This window comes from Corylus avellana, chromosome ca8, assembly GCF_901000735.1.
Source record: "Corylus avellana chromosome ca8, CavTom2PMs-1.0".
NCBI lineage: Eukaryota > Viridiplantae > Streptophyta > Magnoliopsida > Fagales > Betulaceae > Corylus > Corylus avellana.
The window spans coordinates 15,137,778-15,160,695 of record NC_081548.1 but is presented as its reverse complement, the minus strand read 5'-3'; the positions used below and the strand labels follow the sequence as shown (position 1 = coordinate 15,160,695).

The following is a 22,918-nucleotide window of genomic DNA, read 5'->3' as shown; positions in this document are numbered from 1 at the left end:
TACTTATTTTTCATAGATGCTAGTTTGCTTTTCTGCAAAGCAAATACTATTAAATGGGTGAGAATTCAACACATACTGGAGATGTATGAGAAAGCTTATGGGCAGAAACTGAATAGGGAGAAGAAGTCAATTTTTTTTTTAGCTGGAATACAAAGAGGGAAGCTAAAGACCATATTCTTTCAGTTGCTAGGGTGAGTACCACAAGGAGATATGAGAATTATCTGGGGCTTCCAGCTTTAGTTGGTAGATCTAGAGTGGGTGCTTTTTCGGTATTAAGAGAAGGATTTGGGATCAGATAAATGGATGGAAGGAGATATTTTTGTCACAGGTCGGGAAAGAAGTGTTGTTAAAAGCTGTTGTAGAAGCTATACCAACCTACACAATGAGTGTGTTTCAGCTTCCTAAGACTTTGTGTAAAGAGATTAACTCAATGATGTCAAGGTTTTGGTGGGAAAATATGGAGAAAGAAAAGCGCACAGCTTGGATGAGTTGGGAGCGGATGGAGAAGGCTAAGGAAAAGGGTGGAATGGGTTACAGAGACTTAGAATACTTCAATATGGCATTACTTGCAAAACAAGGGTGGAGGATCCTACAAAATCAGAATTCTCTAGTGGCTAAAGTGTTTGAGGAAAAATACTATAAGAAAGGGAACCTTTCTCAACTCAAATGTGGGGAAGAGGTCTTCATATGCATGGAGGAGTATTTGGAATGCAAATAAGCTCTTAGAGGAGGGTTTGGTGTGGAGGGTTGCGAACGGACAATCTAGCAAAATTTAGGGTGACATGTGGATTCCTTCTCCATCAACGTACTCTATTCAATCCCCTCCCTGAATTTTGGATAGGGAGGAAAATGTGTGTGCTTTTATCGATGGCTCTACACAATGGTGGAATATACCATTGATTCAAAGTATTTTCTCAATGTAGAAGGTGGCAGTAATATGTAGTATGGTAATTTGTCCACAAAGGCAAATCAATAAAAGAGTTTAGGTGGGCACAAGAAATGGAGAATTTACGGTGAAGAGCGCATACCATATGGCAAAAGAAATTCAGAAGGGGGTTCATGGAAGGTGTTCCAATATTACTGCAAGTACTTTGCAATGGAAGAGAGTTTGGAAAATTGTAGTGACCCAAATAATTAACTAAGTTAGGTAGCTTAGTTAGAAGTTTAATTTGGGTTTTGGATCACTAGGAATAGCTAGAGGGGCATTTTGGGATTTGGACTTTCGGACCGGATGTACGCTAGGGTTGCCGGACGTACACTCTTGTCTATAGTAGAGGACGTATGCATGGGGACCACCAGACGTACGCTGACAATAGTACGTCGTACTCTGCCAATAGTACACGAACGTACGCTGGAGACCACATGGACATACACTACTTTTGGAATACCCCTTGGGTAATACTTGGACGTACACTACAGCCTTTGGAATACTGTGTAAATAGTATCCGAACGTATGCCCCAATAGTACCCGGACGTCTGCTACTTTTCAGAGTAGTTGGTAGCGCCCTTTACTATAAATACCCTCTACCCTCAATGTTTCACACGCCAATTTACGCCCTAGGCTCTGCGAAAATCCTCTTGTGAGTGTGTTCTTATGAGTTTTGTGAGTTCTTGGAGAATGAGAGGTGATTCTTGGAGGTTTTTGGCTTTAAGGAGGTAATTTTCTAAGCTTAGCTTGTTCCTTAGTTGTTATGTTGTTTAAGTGCTTTTCATAGTTAGCTTGGTTGGTAGTTTGTAGCTTCTAGTTATGTTGTTGCCCTTAATCTTGGTTTAAGCATGGGTTAGCGTTTAATTCTTGTTAAGCATATTTCCTTTTGCATGGAGACCTTGTTTTGAGATAGGAGGTCCTAGGAATCCTTTTGGTAGCTTTAGAACCAGTTTGGGAGGATAGGAGGACGGTTGAACCAAATAAGGTTCTACCTGAACCTTCTGGGCGGACGTACGGCCACGGGATCGGACGTACGAGCCTTCTGGGTGGACGTTCAGCCACGGACCCGGACGTACGGTCAGAAGCATTCCAAGGAATGACACTCTGGCCAGTCGTCCGATAACCTCTGTTTTCATGTTCTAGGTTCGTTTTAGTTGGATTTAGAACTAATGATAGGTCTTTTCTCAATATTTGAGGTTATGGAGCCTCAAGAGAATTTTATGGAGGAGCCTTACAACCCGAGTGAGTATAAACTTACATGGATGCTTGTTGTTACTTTTCCCACATTGCATGTCTATTTTATATATATCAAACATGCATATTTTGCAACTCTCATGAAATACATTTTAGAACTACTGTAAACTCTCTTTCGTAAAAACGTGTGTTGATTAATAAGATAACAATGAGGCTTGTAAAACTATGCATGTAAAAAACTGATAAGACTAATTGTATCGTATGACATGGTACACCGGTACGTGTGGGATAACAGCCATGGGCTTACTATACAAGTTAACTTTATGATCAAATGTGTGTGTGTGTGTATGGGCTTTGGATCCAATGGTTTCGTAACCAAGGCAAAGTCATTCCCTAATGGATGGTCACTATAGGACGGACATCATTAGTGATGTGGGCCACCCGAGGTCGAACTCGGTCGTGCCACTAATGGTATATACGGTAGCGTACAATATCCGGGGCATCGATGTTGTATTACAGGTCCCTCGGGACAACGCCAATATCCTTGTGATTTGTGCAAAGTACGGATACATTGGATGATTTAAACTAAATCGGATATCCTTTATGATTTGTACAAAGAACGGATACTTTTGATGTTGTGATTGCTGATTCCAAAATCCTTAGTATTTTATCTTTTAATTATTTCATTTTGTTTATGTTTTCAATTTACAAAAAAATCCCCAAAATTTCGGAACTAGGTTAAAATAGGATTAGTTTAGATAGAAGTTTATTTACACGAACACAATTTCCTGTGGATTTGACCTCGCACTTGCACATACTATATTGCAAACGACTCGTGCACTTGCGAGTACATTTAAAACTCATAACAAGTTTTTAGCGCCGTTGCCGGGGAATTGTTTGTATTTGTGAAAATAATTTTTTGTTTAAATTGATTTTATTTTTCTACTAGTTATAATTAGCACTTTTGTTTTATTTTTCTTTTTGCAATTTTATTTTATTTTTATTTGTTTTTGTTTGTTTTATTTTTCTTTTGTTTTATTTTGTTGTTTTGCAGTCTCAGACGGATCAGCTTCGCATCAATGCTCGATCGCACCTAAGCACGATCAAGTGCACTCGAGCACAAGGCAGCAAGGAGAAGCCGCACCTACGCTCAACCATTCCCATTTGCGCTCAAGCGCACAGCATACATACGCTCGAGCGCACTCGCGCAGCAAACAACACCATCCTAGCATGCAGCGCACCTGCACTCAACCAACTCCTACGCAAGCTCGAACGCGCGCACGCAGTAGGCAGCACCACTAACGGATCAGCGCCAGCGCTTGAGCGCACCTCCACAGACTGCACCAAAATGGTCCAGCACCTAAAATTCTTCCAAACTTATGTTTGAACCGTTTTTTGAGTTTTTGAGTTTTAAATTTTTGGTATTTTTTTCATAAATATATATATATATATATATTGGTTAATGCTTCATGTGGAAGTGTCTTTGTTTAAAGAGTGAGGGTGAAGCATGAATTTTCTGTTTGGTCATTTTTATGCTTCTCATAGTGGTAGGACGCCAACTCCTACCAACTACCCTCAGAATTTCCACACACATGAACCATGTTCATCTTATCATAGTTGTTGATGCACAGTTTTCCAAAAGATGACGTGGCACGCCTGCCGAGTTTGAGTTGAACCAACTTCCGAACAGTTTGACTGCACAACAAAGAAGAAACAAGGATCGAAGTGACCGGGGGTGAGCCGGCGTGGGCACTCCGATGCCTAAGTCAGAATGGGAAAGGATATTTGTAACAACTATAGAGCTCAAATTATGAGAGTTGTGATTACCTTTGCTTTGATCATATGACTTGTATTTATAGGCATTGGAGGGAATTTGATTTCCCACTTATTAAGGAATCTTATCCCTTGATATCGGCTAAACAAACATTTGAATGAAAAGATCATGTTTGTTAGTTCTTCCGCGATTTGAGCGACTTGAGATCAGAGGATCAACTTCGTAATCTTTTAAGATATCAGAGTTATCCCTTTTACTGCGACTTAAATGTCCTGAGTTATTCTCGGACTTTATGGTCTCGGCTAGGGGTTGCCTCGGATTGGAGGTCTCGGATCTCATGAGTAGTCCTCGTCTCGGATTACTTGAGTAGGTCTCGTCTCGGATCACTTGAGTAGGTCTCGTCTCGGATCACTTGAGAAGGTCTCGTCTCGGATCACTTGAGAAGGTCTCGTCTCGGATCACTTGAGAAGGTCTCGTCTCGGATCACTTGTGAAGGTCTCGTCTCGGATCACTTGAGAAGGTCTCGGGCTTGGGCCTTTTGAGCAGGTCTCGGACTTGGGCCTCTTCTGGCTGGGCCCAAGGACTGCTCAATAAATGATAAGCTAGTTCATGACCCAACAAGTTGTGTAAGAGTTCATGCGCATGCTTTGAAGAAATACACTTACGGGAAACACATTGTGGCTCGATTCGAGCAGCAATTTGGAGAAGGTGCGTACATATAGATAAAAGAAACTGCAATGCATTTCTTTTGTGGTGGTGAGTCTTTTGATACTCAAACCATTATGTTCGTCTGCCCACTAGCCAAATACTCAAACCTTTTGGGTGTATCATCTTAACTGTCATTTACTTCCGAGCATGTTGATTTCCCCTCAGATGGTTAACTTAATTTTGGGTTTGGTTTCTTAAGCACCGCCATCTCCTTTTAGCTCACTATTTTCACTTTGGATAGGAGAAAGCTTCTAAAACACTTTAGGCATAGGGGAATAGCAGTCACGGAAGACTACTAAAACAGTACTTGCTGATGATTATAGATGGGTGATTATGCATGGTAATCACTCAGTGTTGGAGAAACAATGAAATCATGAACTAATCTGAGTGATCTTGAGTGGAGTGTCTTATACTGAAAGGTATTTTGCTCTGAATAAATTTGTCGTTTTATAGAGTTTCATGAACACTTGGTGGGAACCATTTGGAAATTTGAGAGGAAATTTGTGTCCTCGTGATGGGGAATTCTTCTCTTTTACAAATGGAACTTCATTGTACATAAATAACACGCCTTTTATTTTAGTGACAAACTTTTGTTGGGAGAATGGGTGATTGGTCGAGTTATACATGAACAAGAAGTGCTTGTTTTGACCCCCAGGGATATGAGCAAAATGCACCTGTGAGCCCTTTATCTGATGAGCTTTCTTGATGCAATTAAAATCAATGAGCGAAAACAAAAACAAGAAAAGGTAAATGAGCAGCGGCTAATGGCCATTAGCCAAAAAAAGGGTCTGGAAAAGAGAGACTAAAGAATTAGAGTTTTCATACATCTTTTATTTTTTTGGTAGTTTTTGTTTATTTTCTTTTTAATTATTTTTGAGGACCTCTGGTAATCTGAGTTAAAAGTCTAGGATTTGGTTGGTTTTACGGGCAGTTTTACTATGAAGGCCTATATTTCTTTGTTATGGGTGGTGAACTGAATGCAGTTAATAAAATTCAGGAGTTAGTTGAGTTTGAGCCAAGAAATTTGCTTGGGGAGTTTACTCGAAGATTACATTTATCTGTGGACTCTGGTTGTTCAGTTTTGGTGGGAATAAAGTTTCAAAATTTGATAATTTTATTTGTTTTCCTTTTCATTCCTTCTTTCTTCAAAAATGAGCCTCATGGGGTGAGATTACCTTTCCGGAGACTGCTGAAAATCATATCTGCAAGTCTTTTTGGTTTATTTGAGCATTGTTTCAGGGGCAGATCACTTTCTCAGGAGTTTCATCTCACATTGCTTTTTTATTTTTTATTTTTTATTTCTTTCCTCATGCAGAAAATCCTACATCTGGAACCTGATAAAAAAACAGGGGGAATCATCCATGCCTCTTGTTGGTGTTGCTGTGGCCTGTCTGGTTCTTGCATCAGTGAAAAGAAAGGAATATCATGAGATAAGTACATGCTTCTCAAGAAGGCCGCCCCCTCTGCTTTCAATTATGAAATTTGGTAGCTTCCATCCAGGGAAGTTTTAACAAGTTCAATCATTAGTAGAATGGTTGATGCTGTAAAGTAAACTATATATAAATATGTATGTATATTTCAAACAGTATGTTTTTATATGGTTACTGTAGGGTGATTGGTTTGCAAGGGTAATTATTTGGAAGGAGAACCTTCCTAAGCTGTAAAATTCTTTACTGGATTTATCTTGCATTGTGTGTATGGTTTCCAAAATAACTTAATTGTGTAGTTCTTTTTCTAAAAAAAAAAAATTAAAAAAAAAAATTGCTCCTGACCGGGCTTTTTCTCCTGCCCGCAAGCCTTTGATCTTCCTTTCCATCTCTTTGCGTGCATTCACATGGCTTTGAGCAATTGAGCCTTGAGGTTAGCCATCTGACCAACTGCATCATCGCAAATACAGATTACAGAGTTGTAGTTTTCTTTCCAAAACAGACTTGGATTGAATTTGGTCAACATGGTCTTCATTTTGGCAATCACCAGCAGACTGCTGCAACAAAAAATGAAACAGAATCATTTTTTAAAAATTAAATAAAATGAAAAGCGTCTAACTGGGTAACCTAGTGATGTTAATCAAGCAGCTTGGTGAGCATGCTACCTTGAGCAGCGTCAAGTACCTATTGAATACCGCTTATTCACCGAAAAACTTAAAGTTTATACATTTGGATCCAATTATGTTATATTAGTCACTCAAATTTGTGACATTTTTCAATGAGACAATTTTTTATATATTCATACGTGGATATTCAACAATCTCATCTCCACATGAGTTTATCACCGCATTACTGTTGAGGAAAATCAAGCATAAACAATAAGCAGAAAAATCCTGTGATTTTGAAGTGTGTATAAACATCATCTTTAAAGTGATAATTTCCCCCAAAAAAAAGATTTTGTTGTCGGGTTGCAAACAATTCACCTCCAAGATACAACAAAACCACTAACTGCAGACAACAATTCTGAAGTTTGTTTTTCAGAGTTTTCTATACAAAATCGTGTATTAGACTAAGAGAGATGAGAAAATAAAGTTATGAAATTCGTTGAGTAAAAGCTCTATTTATAGATTCTGGAGAGTAGTTACAAAACGGTCAAGTAAAATGAATTTCGTAACTTACAATTGTCAATAGATAAGCGGTTAGTCTAATGGTTTGAAGTACCTCTTCCAATTAGAGTTACAATGGTTTGAGTCCCCATGGCTGCTACTCAGTAGATTAATTCTTTTTAATAACTGCCTACTCAAGATTGGGTCACATGCTAGGCATGTGTTTAGGGCCGCGCACGCCCAAGCCTAGCTCTTTTAAAATGTAAAATATTTAATGTAATAGAGGGGGATTCGAACCTTTCACCTAAGAGCTAATTAGAAGAGCCTTTAACATTAAGCCACTTACCCATATCTTTACTATTTTTTTTTTTTTTGGTAATAACAACTTCATTCAACAACAAACAGAGTTACACATATCTTTAATATTACAATCTACAAACACGTAACACATCATCAATTCAAGAAAAAATACAAAAAATTAAAGTGAGAACAAAACATCAAATCATATATGAGAGCAGCCAAAGGGGAGGAGTTGGGCCACGAGAGCAGGCACAAGGAGAGGAGCTGGGGTGGCTGGCAAGCAACCCCCAGCCACGGGGTGGCCGGCGCAGCCACCCCAGGCCATATAGGGTGGCCTGCGCGGCCACCCCTAGGCCACGCCATGGGGTGCCTGGGGTGGCCACGCGCCACCCCCACAGGGCCGAAGAACACAGAGGTGGAAGTGGGCGGCAGCATTAGGCAGAGGTGGGCAGCAGGTCAATGTGGGATGAATAATATGGTGTTTTATTCTCATTTTGAGTTTGTGTGCTAAGCTGAGGTGTCAGCTTGTAAGTGGTGGGTAAAAAATAAGGGTTTTTTGCCTTGACCGAATTGAAGTTATTCCCTAATATAACATGATGGAAATTGAAATATCAGTCAATCCAAAAGCTTAGTAATGTGTTTGGGCTTAAATTATACGTTTTTAACCACTTATGAAAATTTTCTAATGTGAGACCCAATCTTAATATTGGAGCACATCCTTATCCACAACTCACAAGTCATTCAAAGCCTTAGCATAACTGAAAGTTCTATCTTTCTCAATTTGAATTCAAATAGTACAGATTAGATAATTGTCAATTTTACTTTTAAATATTGTAATCCTATGATTTATCATCTATATATGAAACACAACCCAATGGAAATACTCGGGCTGTTTTTACAGATATTACGTAACATTATATGATATCAGAGCTCTTATTGACATATGTCTGATCTCGTGACTCTTTTTCCTATCCGCTTCTTCTTCCACCATTTCCAATGGCCTCTCTTCTTCTTCCATCATCTCCGATGGCCTCTCTGCAGCCCATACCACCTTACACCCCCGTCTAGATCCTATTTCTCAGGAGGACCTTTATTCTCATTTGCTCATGTTTGAGCAACGACTTGAAAGGAATAATCCAATTCCAGATCTGACAAACTCATCTGTCAATGTTGCTCAATGTCATATCACCTCACACGGCAAGGCTCAAAGCCAATTCTCTTTCTCCAATGGTCCTTTTAGTGGACGTGGCCATGGCAGGGGACGTGGTTGTGGTCCTTCCTCTTCACGTGTTGGCTCTTCCAATAGACCCACGTGCCAATTATGTCTCCGAATTGGTCATACTACTGCCAAGTGCTACCACAGGTTTGACCATGCCTACTTGGTGCCTTCGCCCCCTGCAGCCTTTCTCACTGTCAATCAGTCTTTTTCGGATATGAACTGGTACCTTGACATGGCTTCTACATATCACCTGACCAATGACCTCACCAACCTAAATATCACAGCAGTTGAATACATAGGCAATGAACAGATTTGTGTTGGAAATGGTCAAGGTTTGGATATTCTCACACCAGTTTAGCTTCCTTACCTTCTGCACACAAACACTTTACTCTAAAATCTTTGTTCCATGTTCCTGCCATTCAGAAAAACTTAATCTCAATAAATCAATTCACTTGTGATAATAATGTTTTCATTGAGTTTCATCCATTTGATTTTCGTGTTAAGGATCTACGCACCTGGCGTATGCTACTCAAAGGCCCAAGTAGAGGTGATCTTTACATCTGTCCATCTCCTTCAACTACGTCTCGTTTTTAGTCTCCTTCAGCGTGTCTTGGTGAGCTTGTCTCTGTTGATTCTTGGCATCGTCGACTTGGCCATCCTGCTCTTCAAACTATCCGCAATGTTCTGTCCAAACATTGCCTTCCAGCTTTATCAAATAAGTCTTCACAAGTGTGTCTCGCTTGTCAGCAAGGCAAAATACATCGTTTACATTTTGGATTATCACCCATAGTTTCTATTGCTCCATTAAGCTTGTTATTTCTTGATGTATGGAGTCCTGCTCCAATTCTTTCAAAGAATAGTAAACGCTATTATTTATGCATCGATGATTTTAGTCGTTACTCTTGGCTTTTTCCATTAACTTCTAAAGTTGATGTATTTTCCACATTTGTCAAATTTCAAAATTTAGTTGAAAAATATTTTAATCTCCCCATTAAATTAGTTCAAAGCGATGGAGGAGGAGGAGGAGAATTTATTCCCCTACAACGTTATTTTAGTTCTATAGGTATCAACTATAGGTAAACATGTCCTCACACCCATCATCAAAATGGGAGTGTGGAATGCAAACATTGCCATATTGTTGATACTAGCTTAGCTCATCTATCTCACTCCAAAGTCCCATTTCAATTTTGGGATGAAACCTTTGACACATCAACTTTTCTCATTAATCGTTTGCCTTCATCCATTAATAAACAAAAATCACAATTTGAATTATTATTTGGTAAGATTCCTGATTATAATTTTCTCAAGACCTTTGGTTGTGAGTATTTTCCCTACTTAAGACCATATAACACAAACAAATTTTCATTTTAATCCAAATCAAGTGTGTTCTTGGGATATAGCAAACCGCACACTAGTTACAAATGACTTGATATTCTCATTGGAAAAATCTATCTTGCCAGGCATGTTATCTTCAACGAGTTAGTTTTTCCATTTCAAAATTTTTCATCTTTATCTCCACCCAAACCGGTCCCATGCTCACCCACAATTCCCTCTTCACTCCCACGGGTATTCCCTTTGCACAATGGGTCTTCACGAGTCTCTCTCTTACACAACAAATCTCCACATACACGGGTCTCTCTCTTGTAAATCACACGGTCACCTCCTTTGCCCAAGAGCTTTTCACGTTAAAGGGTGTCCTCTTTGCACAACAATTCCTTCTCTCCAAAGTCTCTTTCACTCCAAGATTCCTCTCCATTATATAAGCCTATCTTGTCTCCATTATCTAAGCCTCTAAAAGGTCCCTTTCAATTCAAGATTCCTCTCCTTTGCATAGCAGGTCTCTCATGCACCAGCCCATATCTCCAAGAACCGTGTCTCATCCTGCTTCTTCTTTCCATAGTCCACGCGTGAATGTCTCCTCTGTTACGTCCCAATCCAAAATCACTCCTAACACAACTGATTCACTGCCTGCTGCCTCCAATCCTGAACCACCTGGCACCCATGACTTCTCCAATGCTACCGAAAATGACACCCAAGCTGCCACACCCTTGCTCCCTCTCCCATTGGCTGCATCCATGACTTCCCTACTTGTGATACCTCCCACAACTCCCCCTAGAACTCATAGCATGGTCACTCGTTCTCAAAACAATATCCATCAACCAAAAATTCCAATAGATGGTACCATTACATTTCCTTTATCTCATACTCTAAATACCTCTCTTACTACCCATGATACAGAATCCACATTCTTCACCTCTGCCTCCAAACACCAAGAATGGCGTACTGCAATAGCAGAGGAGTTCAATCCTCTCATAAAAAATGGGACATGGGATTTAGTTCCTTACAACCCCTCTATAAATGTTGTTGGAGCAAAATGTGTTTTTCGCCTTAAGAGAAAGGTTGATGGTAGTATTGAAAGATATAAAGCTCGCCTTGTTGCCAAAGGCTTTCATCAACAACCGGGTATTGATTTTGGAGACACCTACAATCCAGTAATTAAGCCAATGGCTATTAGAATTGTTCTTTCACTTGCTGTAACTATCGGATGGGAAATCAAACAGATTGACGTGACTAATGCATTTAATGCATCCTCTGATGTTTGTCATCTCAAGAAAGCTATCTATGGATTAAAACAAGCTCCCAGAGCATGGTTTCAACGTCTCAGCTCTAAGCTTTTTGATCTTGGTTTTCATGGATCTCGGTTTGATAGTTCATTGTTCTTTTTTTCTAAAGGCAGTTTTTGACTTTTTGCTCTTGTGTACGTTGACGACATTATTCTCACAGGCTCTTCTCCCACTGCAATTAATGGTCACATCCAGCAGTTCTCTGCCGAATTTCCAATCAAGGATCTTGGAAAGTTGAACTTCTTCTTAGAGGTGGAGGTTTCTCATTCTGCTGCTGGAATTCACCTCTGTCAGCAAAGGTAGATTTCTGATATTCTCAAACGTGCCAACATGTCACTAGCAACTTTCAAAAAAAAAAAATGTCACTAGCAAAACCTATTACATCACCCATGTCATCCTCTGTCACTCTCAGCAAATTTGATGGTGTAAAGTTTGATGCTGCAACTCTTTATCGAAGTATAGTTGGCGCCTTGCAGTACTTGTCTATCACAAGACCTGACATTGCATTTGCTGTCAGTAAGGTATCTCAATTCATGAATGAGCCATGAGACACCCACTGGTTTGCTGTCAAGCGAATACTACATTACTTGAAGCACACTACTGATCATGGTATTCTCATCAGAAAATGCTCTTCAACTCAACTATTTGGTTGTTCGGATGCGGATTGGGCAGGTTGCCCGGATGACAGATGTTTCACTTCTGGATTCTGTATTTTCCTTGGCTCTAATCTACTTTCATGGAGCTCCAAAAAGCAACTCACAGTGTCTCGTTCAATCATAGAATCCGAGTATAAATCCCTGGCAAACACTGCTGCAAACTTATGTTGGCTTCAATCTCTCCTCAATGAGTTAGGTGTTTTCTTTCCGACTGCTCCAATATTATTCTGTGATAACATCGGTGCTACCTATTTGTCAGCAAATCCAGCCTTACATGCCAGGACAAAGCATATTGCAATTGACTATCACTTTGTACGGGATCGGGTTGAAACCAAAAGTCTCATCGTCAAGTTCCTCTCCAGCAAAGATCAAATTGCCGATGTCCTATCAAATTGCTAGAAGAAAAGCTGTAGATGAGCCAACTAACCCTTACAAGCTAACCCGTAGGGGATATGTTATCAAATGTGGAAATTGAGAGAGTTTAGGGCATAATTACAAAGGTTGTCATTTACCTTTGAATCTGGACTGGAAGAGGTGGAAACCAAAGAAATATAAGCCAAAAAATGATGCTACTCAAGCACAAGTAAAACTAAGACCTTTTTCAACACACAGTTCATATACCAAAATTTATTAACTTAGCATTAATTCCAGTAATACAAGAATTGTTGTTGCTATTTGTCTTATTATTTGGTTAATGCATTCTAGATATCACAATCTGTTTGTTTATGTTCTTTTTAGGAAGATTTTTGTTTATGTTGTTTTTGGTACAGTAGTTACTATTTGGATTATGATGGATTGAAAAGTATTGGAGTATGAGGTGGACACCATGGTCATGGTCATGGTCATTATTGTGTCTGATTATATAAATACTAGAATGCTTAGCATGAAAATGTTTTGTCTTAATGTTTGGTTAATGACTTAATGCATTATAAGGATCCCAACATGAACCACATACGGAAGCAAGAGTGGGGTTGTCACAGCCTCATGTTAGTACACATAAGGCGACTCATTCACAGGTAAAACCGATACTTTTTAGAATACACATTTCATATATCTGTGCAATATATTGTGTAATAGTAACTAAGTAATATTTCATGAATCACAGGCAAAAGCAGAAGTAGGGTCGTCACAGCATGGTAGTACACATAGGGCTACACATGTACTAAGGAGCCGAGGATGTAGTGCTATGCAATGACGTTTGTCTTAACTAACCAAGATGATGTTAATGATGTCGTATTAATTAACTTAGAATTCATTGTGTTAAACACTGATTACATTTCCCATTACTTTTGTTTAAGACATTATTTTTTGCTTGTAGTGGATGAATGTAATACGCCACAATTTATGACAATAGTGGCTCTTTTGTTACAACCTGCAGAAAAATGATGTTTTTGTGCCGAATATGTATGCAATCTGTAATTTTGGCACAATATGCTATGTTGACGAATTCATTCATAGTATACAAATTAAGTTTGACATACAAGTTATGTAATGAATTCACCACCAAATATAGCATACTCACATTCAAATCAGTATAAACACAAACATACATTTAATTATATAAATTTAAAAAATCATACAAAAAAAAATTGTATGATTTTTTAAAAAATCATACAATTTTTTTTTTGTGCTTGCCTAATTTGGTGATACAAAATATGCAATGAAAAATTACGCATCCATGCCCCAAACACAACATTTCCATGCCTCAATGCCCCATCAACCAATGACAAATGAGCAATACACAAATCACCAACGAAAAGACCAACATATATGTTTGGATCTTCAGTCTGGCAGCTCTAAGTGATGACACTTCACCCTTTAGAGAATTAACTTATTTATACAACCCAGGTAGGACCTCCTGTCCGCGAGCACATGTTTTGTCGTCATACCATTGGAAAAAACGACTTTGTCAAACTTTTTTGTCATTACACAAAAAATTTGACAATGAATACTAAAATTACGAACAAGTAATAAGTAACAACCATTTCTCAACACCAGATTACCCAAATTCAAATACCTTTTTATGGTCATACATAACACACCCATAGAATCGCCTCTCAGGATTTTTTATAATTGTAGATGTTATAATTGGGGTTGTAAGTCCTGCACATACACTATATAGGTTCCATATCCTCTTTGACCGACGATATTACAGATGCCAACGACATTGACTGTTCATTCTACAATGAAACCCTAAATCATTAGTAGTAATCCGCCAAAACTCTTATGTGTTTCACAAAATAAAATTGACAAACCTTTTTCAGCTTCCCAGTGTAGGATTTGGCTTTATTTTCTCATTCCCCGAAAATTTTCTTCTTCATCTGCAGTTTTTTTTTTTTTTTAAAAAAACAAGTCATAAACCTCTTTCAGTGAGGTTTAGAGAAGAAGATGGTTGTTTGGTCACCCATGCACATAGTTCTTTATTTGGAACAAGAATATCCAAGCTCCGGTTGAAATCGTTCTTCCCATACCAGAGAGAGATAGGAGAAACCTATCAAATCTAAACCATGACTACACATCTAAATTATTAGACCAAGTAAAATTCCCACCTACAAGAAGGATGTCCATGAAATCAAAAGTAAATTTTGAAAAATCCAACATAGCTCTTGAATGTCTAGAATCACTTGAGCATTCACACAGAAACTGAACAACATTGAAAACTCCCACCAACTCATAAGACCAACCAATTTGTCCCAAAGATGTCTCCTTTCAACATCATCATTTGGACTATATACACCCCCAACCACACCCGTGCCTTATATGTACGGCAGAATAGGTGCTTGTATTTTACTTGTATGAAAATAAAGAAGACCAAAAAAAAAAAAAAAAAAAAGGACTAAAAGTCTCATCCCTGACCCTGGAGAAGCAAATTTTCAACATTATGATTTGGGAACTTTTAAAATGTTCAAGATATCAATAAAACAATAAAAAGATGAACAGAAGTGATTTGTTTATTTTGCCTTTGGGTCAATCTTTTAGAATGTAGATTGAAGTTTCACAAACTAACATACTTACCATGAAATATAGGAAAGGGAATGAGATGATATGGGCAAAGCTGCAAAAATTAAAACCAGAAAACAGTACGTAATTGTTGCTATTCTTCAGATTAAAAAAAAAAAAAAAAAAGGTGTTGGAAAAGAACTAATACTTTTTAATATACAAATGAATTGGGCCATATAAGAATGCAACATGCTCTAAGGGAAGAATTTTCTAATGTCATTAAAGTTCCTGCAACTAAATAGAAACATACAGCACTATGCCATAGAAACTGTTGATTTTTTTTCAAGCAAAGTTGATACCAAGCTTCTGGTATAAATGGACTGATATCAAAGTCCAATGAAATAATAGCGATGCTATCTCAAAGGCAAATGAAGACATTATATATATGCTTGGAAAGCAAACAGAAGGACTGGTATAATTTTTGGACTGGTATCTCAAAAAAGAAAAAAAAAAAAAAAGAAAAAAAAAAGAAAAAGGGAAACTTCACTTTAGCACCCTAAACTTCCATGCAATTTAACAAACCCCCCTAAACTTTCAAATCTTTCAATTTGGACCCCTAAACTTTCAATTGCTCTCAATGTGGACCCTTCCGTCAATTTTAGCCGTTAAAATACCAAAAAAGACCAAAATATTCCTAATTTTCATTTTCTTTTTTTTTTTTTAAATAAAAAAACGTTTTGGAATTAAGGGTAAAGTTTGAATTTTATATAAAAATCAAGGGTATAAATGTCATCTAATATTTAAAATATGATGGAGAGGTCCACATTGAGAGCAATTGAAAGTTCAAGAGTCAAAAGTGAGAAATTTGAAAGTTTGGGAGAGGGAGGTTTGTCAAATCGCGTGAAAGTTCAGGGGGCTAAATTAAAGTTTTCCAAAAAAAAAAAAAGCCTAAGTCCCTCATGTAATTTCTTAGGACTGGTATAATTTTTGGTTTCCACATATTCAACATTAATCTAAGCTCTTTCGACCTACACAATTCCAGAAAATACCGTGGTTTTCCAAACTTTTTTGAATAAAAGAAAAACAATTATTTAATCAACAAAACCCTAGCCCCCAATCTTGGGCTTCTTACTTGTGATGGAGTGAGGCCGAAAAGTCTGTGACGATGCCGGACTGATGAACCCCCGGTGGGATCTGTGGTTGGAAATCAAAGGGAGACGTAGATGGTGGAGAAGTTGACGTCGAAGAGGATGGCTAAGGTGGTTGCGCTGCTACACTTAGTGGATTTGTGGTTGGAAGGCGGATGACTGGAGATCAGGTGTGGATTGACGGAGAAGAAGACGAATAGTGGCGGTGAAGGCGCCGGCAGATTTGGTGGCTTCGGCTGAACGTCGATCGGTTTTTTTTTTAACAAAAAATAAAACTGTATAAATAAAAGGATTTCTTGATTGGGAAATTAATTGAAACAAAGGATAAAAAATTTGTAATCTAGGATCTAACAATTGAAATTTACTCTAATTCCATAAAAGACTTTAGAATGCAGAAGTATAAAGCGAAATAATAAAGAAGAAAAAATATCCACATACTAAGGAGAGCTGAATTACATTATACGTTGAAAAAGCTAAGGCTATGAATTGACAAAAGCCTACCTTTGTAATAAAATTTTTTATTTTATAGTGATATTTTTATTTAAATAATAATAAAAAGTAATTAATATATATGATATAAAAAATAAGATGTTTAATGATTGATTTTAAGAAAAATAGTATAATCTTTTTTTAGGTGGGCAAATCGAACAATATTATTATTTTTTTAACATCGTGTACAAATAATTCAATAAGTTAAATTTCATATACGGCTGTACTTTCTGACCAAGTACTGAAGACTCATAAAATCCCTTCGTAATAATCATGTAAGGGGAAACTTGGCTTTTTTGGGAACGCCATTTGAGGGATAGCTTTCTAGTTTTTCCACGCGTTTTGCTTAACAAATACATGCCGACAGTTTGAAAAGAAGAAAAAAAAGAAAAAAAACCCACACACACACACACAAATTGCTTATTAGATATGTTTATTTATACATATTTACGTCTTTAAGAGGTAACTTAATATGTTAGAATTATATTTTATGAAGTAGAGATTATTGGTTTGAATCTTTCTTCTTCTTTTTGTACGAACATGTCACAAAAAAAATTGTACATATTTGATTTTTTTATTTTTTAATGAAAAAATTGAAATTAAATTAGAATAGTTGAAAATTTTACGAATTACTAGAATACTGAAAAATTGGATGAACTCTTACAATAAACTTAAAACGAAATATTGCAGTAACCAAATAAACTAAACACATTAACTGACGTACTTTGTCTATAATATTTAACCTATTCTTCCAGTAGGAATGTCATTATTTTTCTCCCTGCCTTTATTTTTAGGATAATAAAACGGGAAATTGCATTAAGAAAAAATGCCATGAAGGGCGCCACATTCATCTGCCATCCCCCAAGGCTAATGTGACATGGTCATTCACACTGTCATATGTAGCGGTTCTGCTGTTACTTCCACCGTATTTGAAAGTGAGAGATGTCTCGCCAAGCAAGTGTTCAGCATCTTCTAGATTTGATTGAACACTAACCCACGAATGTGTCTCCGTCTTTCTTATTCCTTCTAATTCCATTGCCACTTCCTTCATAGTAGGCCTCTCATCCCCCTTCACTCTTAAGCACCTCTTTGCAAGTTCAACAACTTCCTTAATTTGCTCCTTATGTCCTCCTTCAAGTATATGTTTCTCAAGAACTTCAAACAATCGATCTTCTTTTAAGGAAGAAAGAAAATACATAGCTAGACTTCTTTCATTTTCAGACCGATTGAATGAAAGCACATCTCCTCCTGTTAGTAGCTCCACGAGGACCACTCCAAAGCTATAGACATCACTTTTTTCCGTCAACTGGTTCGTTTGTAAGTATTCAGGATCCAAGTATCCAAGAGTTCCTTGCACTACAGTAGCCAATTCCTTTTGATCTCGGGGAACCAATCTTGAAGTTCCAAAGTCAGAGACTTTTGCAATGAAATCATCATCAAGCAATATGTTTGAGGACTTGACATCTCTATGGATTATAGGCGTCGAAGCTGCAGAGTGTAGATACGATAGTGCATCGGCTGTTTCTGCAGCTATTCTTAGACGAGTTTCCCATCGTAAGGTGGATGCCTTGCTTTTACTATGTATATAGTTGAAGAGCGTACCATTTGGGACAAATTCATAGACTAGCAAAGGAACTTGTGTCTCTAAACAACAGCCCAATAGTTTGACTACATTCTTATGGTTAATTTGTGAGAGCAAAACAACCTCGTTAACAAATTGGTCAATCTGGTTTTGATCAACTGTCTTGGACTTCTTGATGGCAACAATCCTTTTATCAGGTAAAAATCCTTTGTAGACTGTACCAAAACCTCCTTGGCCAATGATCCTATTTTCTTCATAGTTATTTGTAGCCTTCTTCAATTCTTCTACGGTAAATATTGTGGCTGTTTCCCTGGATCCTTGTTGTTTGCTCAGCTGCTGTTGTAAAATCAAACCCCCATTCTGTCGAAAGAAGCTTTCTTTAAGCTTGATAAGTTTTCTTTTCTTGTGGACTAAGTACAGCCAAGAGCCAACCACAAGCATGGCAACAAAGCTTAAGCCAATAACTGCACTTGAAAAGCTCAAACGTTATTCATTTTGACGTAATTACACCACTGTCAAAAAAATGTTTACACCAGGGATTTATTGCTTGTATTACTCTGTCAAATATGTTAAATAAAAGGGAAAAATGCAAAATTAGTTCATGTGATTTACTTGATTTACAATTAGCTTTATGTGGTATCAAAATAAATTCAAAGGTCTTTAAGGTATGCCAAAAAAATAATTTAATCCCTACAGTCAAATTTCGTCTACTAATTTAACATATTCCGTTAGTGTGACACTGGTTTAAATAGGACAAGTATCACAATTTTTTTGGCTCTAACGTTTTATATTATCAGAATCTGTTAAGTCAGTGAACGAAATTTGACTGTACGGATTAAATTGTTTTAAACTAGGTAAACCACATGAACTGATTTTACATTTTTCTTTAAATAAAAAAATCATTTAAAGTTGAGATACTATAGGAACATCTAACCGGAATAGGATCATCTCCAATTCATTTATCCTAATTCCATCTTAACCCAAAGAAGTCGGATAAGTCATTCAATTCATTTCTACATTCAAAGCGGCCATATGTGTGATATTTGTTTGGATCATGTACAGGACGTACGGAATTATATTAGAGTCTAGACGCCTTCTCTTTTAGTTACAAATTTATATTAATTAAAATATTTTTATTTAAATATATAGTTAAAATATTATTATTATTATTATTATTATTATTATTATTTTCATTTGGCCTAAAAATTGAACACCTATTAAAATTAGATTTGACTCTCTATTAACGTTTTGACCTCCTAATAAGAAATCTTTGTTGTATAAAAAAATACTAGAGTACTCCCGAATATGAATTGACTTTTAAAATTATTATTAAATTTGAGATGATTATTATTGAATTTCGATTTATTGATAATTTTAAGAGTAAATTTGAGATGATCACATACCTCCTCTACCAACCACCTAATTGATAATGTACCCTCCAAACTTTTAATTGTGACGACGTCTCTCCCAAACTATCAAAATATTGTCAATATCCCCCTAAGACTAGCAAAAAGATAAAAATGCCAATATGTATTTTTCAATAAGACAAAAATACCCCTATAAATTCGAAAAATAAATTTGTAATTTTATTTTTTTTTAAAAAGAAAATTTTAATTTTAAAAGAAATATTTTTTTAAAATAAAAAAAATTATTTTTTAAACGAAAACTTTTAATTTTTTTAAACGATTTTTTTTTTTTAAAAAAAACAAAATTATTTTTTCTTTAAACATACATTTTTATTTAAAAGAAACATTTTTTTTTAAAAAAAAAAAATTGTTATAGAAAAGAAAATTTTTATTTTCTTAGAAATTTTTATTTTAAAAAGTTATTAAATTTTTTTTTTTATAACAAAAAAAAAACTGAAATTTTTTAATTTTTTTCTTATACAGTGGATTTTTTATTTTTTATTTTATTTTTTTAATTTTAAATTTGCCACCCTTTTATTTTTTTTTTGTTAGTTTTATGTTTTTTCTAGAAGTTTTAGTATTTTTGTTTTTATTTTTATTAAGGGTAATTTCGTCATTGGAAAAACATTGACAATTTTTGGAAGCTTGAGAGGGAATATTGTCACAATTAAAAGTTTGGAAGGGGACATTGTCAATTGGGTGGTAGTTTGAAGGGGTATATGGACTTTTCTCTAATTTTAAAAAGCACATCACATTTGAGAGGACTTATATATAAGTCCTCAATAAATATTATTTATTACTCATTCAACAGTCAAATGTAGGGCTGCTCAAACGGGGCGGTTAGACGCTTATAATCGCTAACCATTAACCGCTAACCGCTTTGATAGGCGGTAATTAAAAACCGCTAACCACCTAGGGTAGTTGCGGTTAGCAACTTTAAGGGGTAGGACAAGGCAGTTATAACTGCTAATCGCCTTCATTTATATATAATAATATAAATATATATTAAATATTTTATATTAATAAAATATATTAATTTTTTCATTTGTATTTGGATTAATGGATTTGGACTATTTATGACTATGTATGTGAAATATATAATGTGATATGTAATGTTTTGGGCTAAGCCATATTCCAAAATATTGACTGGCCCAAAAAATAGCATTTTTTTTTTCTTTATCTTTTTGGAACATTTTGGCCTTAAACCCTTAAAATGAGCCCAAAAAATAAGCCAATCCCAAAAAATAAGCCTAAAAAATAGGCTAATTAAAAGACTAAAACACTTAAAAAGCCTAAAAGCCCAAATAAAAAAAACCAGTTATTGAATTGAATAACTGCTAACCGCCAGTTATAAAATAACTGTCTAAGCGGTTGCGGTTGCCGTTATTAAAAATCGATAACAGCCCATGGCTGTTGCGGTTGCGATTATAGCCAATAACCGCTAGTTATAAACCCCTAGTCAAATGTGGACCATATACATGTACCAAATGGTGAATATATGTACTTACCAATGGGAATCTTAATCGCCAGTGGTGCGGGTTCCGCAGCACAACCTTCACCATCTTTTCTTCCGTCTCCATGGTACCCCTTGGGACAACCACATGTATAATTTCCTTCCATGTTGATACACATTAATTTCATGCAATTATTGAGTTTTGAATCCTTACATTCGTTAACGTCTGCAAGTCAATTCAATAATATATATCAACTGCATGGTATAATGATCATAATTATCAAATATGAGAATAACTTTTATAAGGTCTAGATAGAAATCAAGTTATTTGTGCTATCCAATAATAAGTTGACACATTAGCTTGAAACAACAAATAACTTTACTGTGAAAACACTCGATCGGATCGGACTCTTTTATCACTTATGGACAAAAAAACCCTCCTCCTTTATGGAATATCTCTCACCTTCTTGCCACAACTCTCTCTCGTTTTTATTTATTTGAATCAATATCCAAGACAAAACACCAAACATCAATGAAAATAGTTAAAGATTATTTTGAAAGAACCAAAAAACCAAAAAAGACCAGGTGAAAATGGACCCAATGTTCTCAAATAGTTACAGAGGCGAAAAACGAACCTTTGCAAGTAAAGTAGTTACGGGTTTGGAGGATGTACAAAAAAAAAGTTTGTTTTAGCGAAGAGAGGAGATAGATCAAAGAACTCATGGAAAATAGAGGTCGGAACTTGGAAGTACTCAGTTTGCAAAGATTTCTGGAAAATGCATTGTGGGTAGAGCAATTATGAAAATATTGCGATTTGCACTGGGGGTATTGATCAGACTGTTTTGGTTTCATTGTTCTTGTTTGCCTTGTATGATATGGTGTTTATAATAAAGTCATTTATTGTTCTAGCTAGGCTCATGTGTCAACTTAACAAAGAGTTTAATTAGTTTGTGATTCTCTATCAAATATATATATATATACATGGAAGCGAAAAGGAAAATAAATGTCATGAGTGATACTGAATTCAAGAAAAAATAATTATGTTTTACTACTTAGATTAACTGGGAAGCTTTAATTTGTAGATCGATGTGTATAATACCTTCGCAACCCCCATGGAGATATGGGTTCCCTTGGTAACCCTGCTTGCACTTGCAACGGTATCCCTGCCAGGTTTGGAGGTTGTCGAGGCATTCACTATTTTTGTCCTGACATGCGAAATTGGGTTTTTTATGAGCTTCTTCGCATGTCTCGTTTCCAGCTACCCAATCAAGCACCATTGGAACCTCTATGTTGGGTAGACCCGCCTTGAGATAACTGGAGGAGAAGTTGAACTTGTCTTTCTCGACAACGAAAGCATAGCCGCAAGAATTCATGAAGTCCGATATGCTGGTGTAATTATTATAGCTGTATACAGACACATAAATATTTTTGAGTCCATCCGGAAACACTACCTCGCAACACCCAACGCCAGAGCAAGACCCATCGATCACATTGTTAAGGCTAGTGCATCGAGATGAGCACCCGATTGTGTACTGTTCTCCGTTTTGGTACCCACTGAGGTCTCCGTAAGTGTCACAGCCAATAACAGTGAACTTATTTTTGCTGTTGGAAATGGTGTACTGGGCTGCCCAAAACCAAGCATCGTTGTGGCTTATACGTTCACCCTCCGGATCGTAAGAGTCATTGGCTACAAATTGCAAGACATGCAACTCATGAGTCTCAATGGATATGTTTGTTACAGGGACATCACCTCTCTTTGGTGTTCCAGAGTCACAAGTGATATTGAAATTCTCATCAAGGTAGCAGTCCTCATTCAACCCAAATGGGTATGGAATTTCTACACCTCCACACTCGCTGGGGCAGCCCGGCTTGCCAATAGTTGATGCTGTTGTTGCTGCTGCCACAAATATTGCAAATATTATCATCACTACAAAAATTTGCAAAAGCTTCCTACAAAAGCCCAT

General features: G+C 36.7%; 1 protein-coding gene and 1 long non-coding RNA gene across 2 annotated transcripts in view; one reads left to right on the top strand and one right to left on the bottom strand.

Moving 5' to 3' along the window:
- The window catches only part of LOC132190936 (wall-associated receptor kinase 3-like), a 61,213-nt gene extending 38,295 nt beyond the window's left edge, over nt 1-22,918 (bottom strand). The window contains exons 1-4 of the mRNA XM_059605963.1: nt 22,054-22,918; nt 21,010-21,180; nt 17,432-18,559; nt 17,234-17,236 (exon numbers count right to left, since the gene is read on the bottom strand). Of these exons, the coding sequence (XP_059461946.1) occupies nt 17,234-17,236; nt 17,432-18,559; nt 21,010-21,180; nt 22,054-22,918 (2,167 nt within the window). The remainder of the gene's footprint in view (nt 1-17,233; nt 17,237-17,431; nt 18,560-21,009; nt 21,181-22,053) is intronic.
- Nucleotides 4,520-6,317, top strand: LOC132190658 (uncharacterized). Its single transcript, XR_009441155.1, has 2 exons — nt 4,520-4,604; nt 5,920-6,317. It is a non-coding gene; the product is annotated as an uncharacterized LOC132190658 (long non-coding RNA).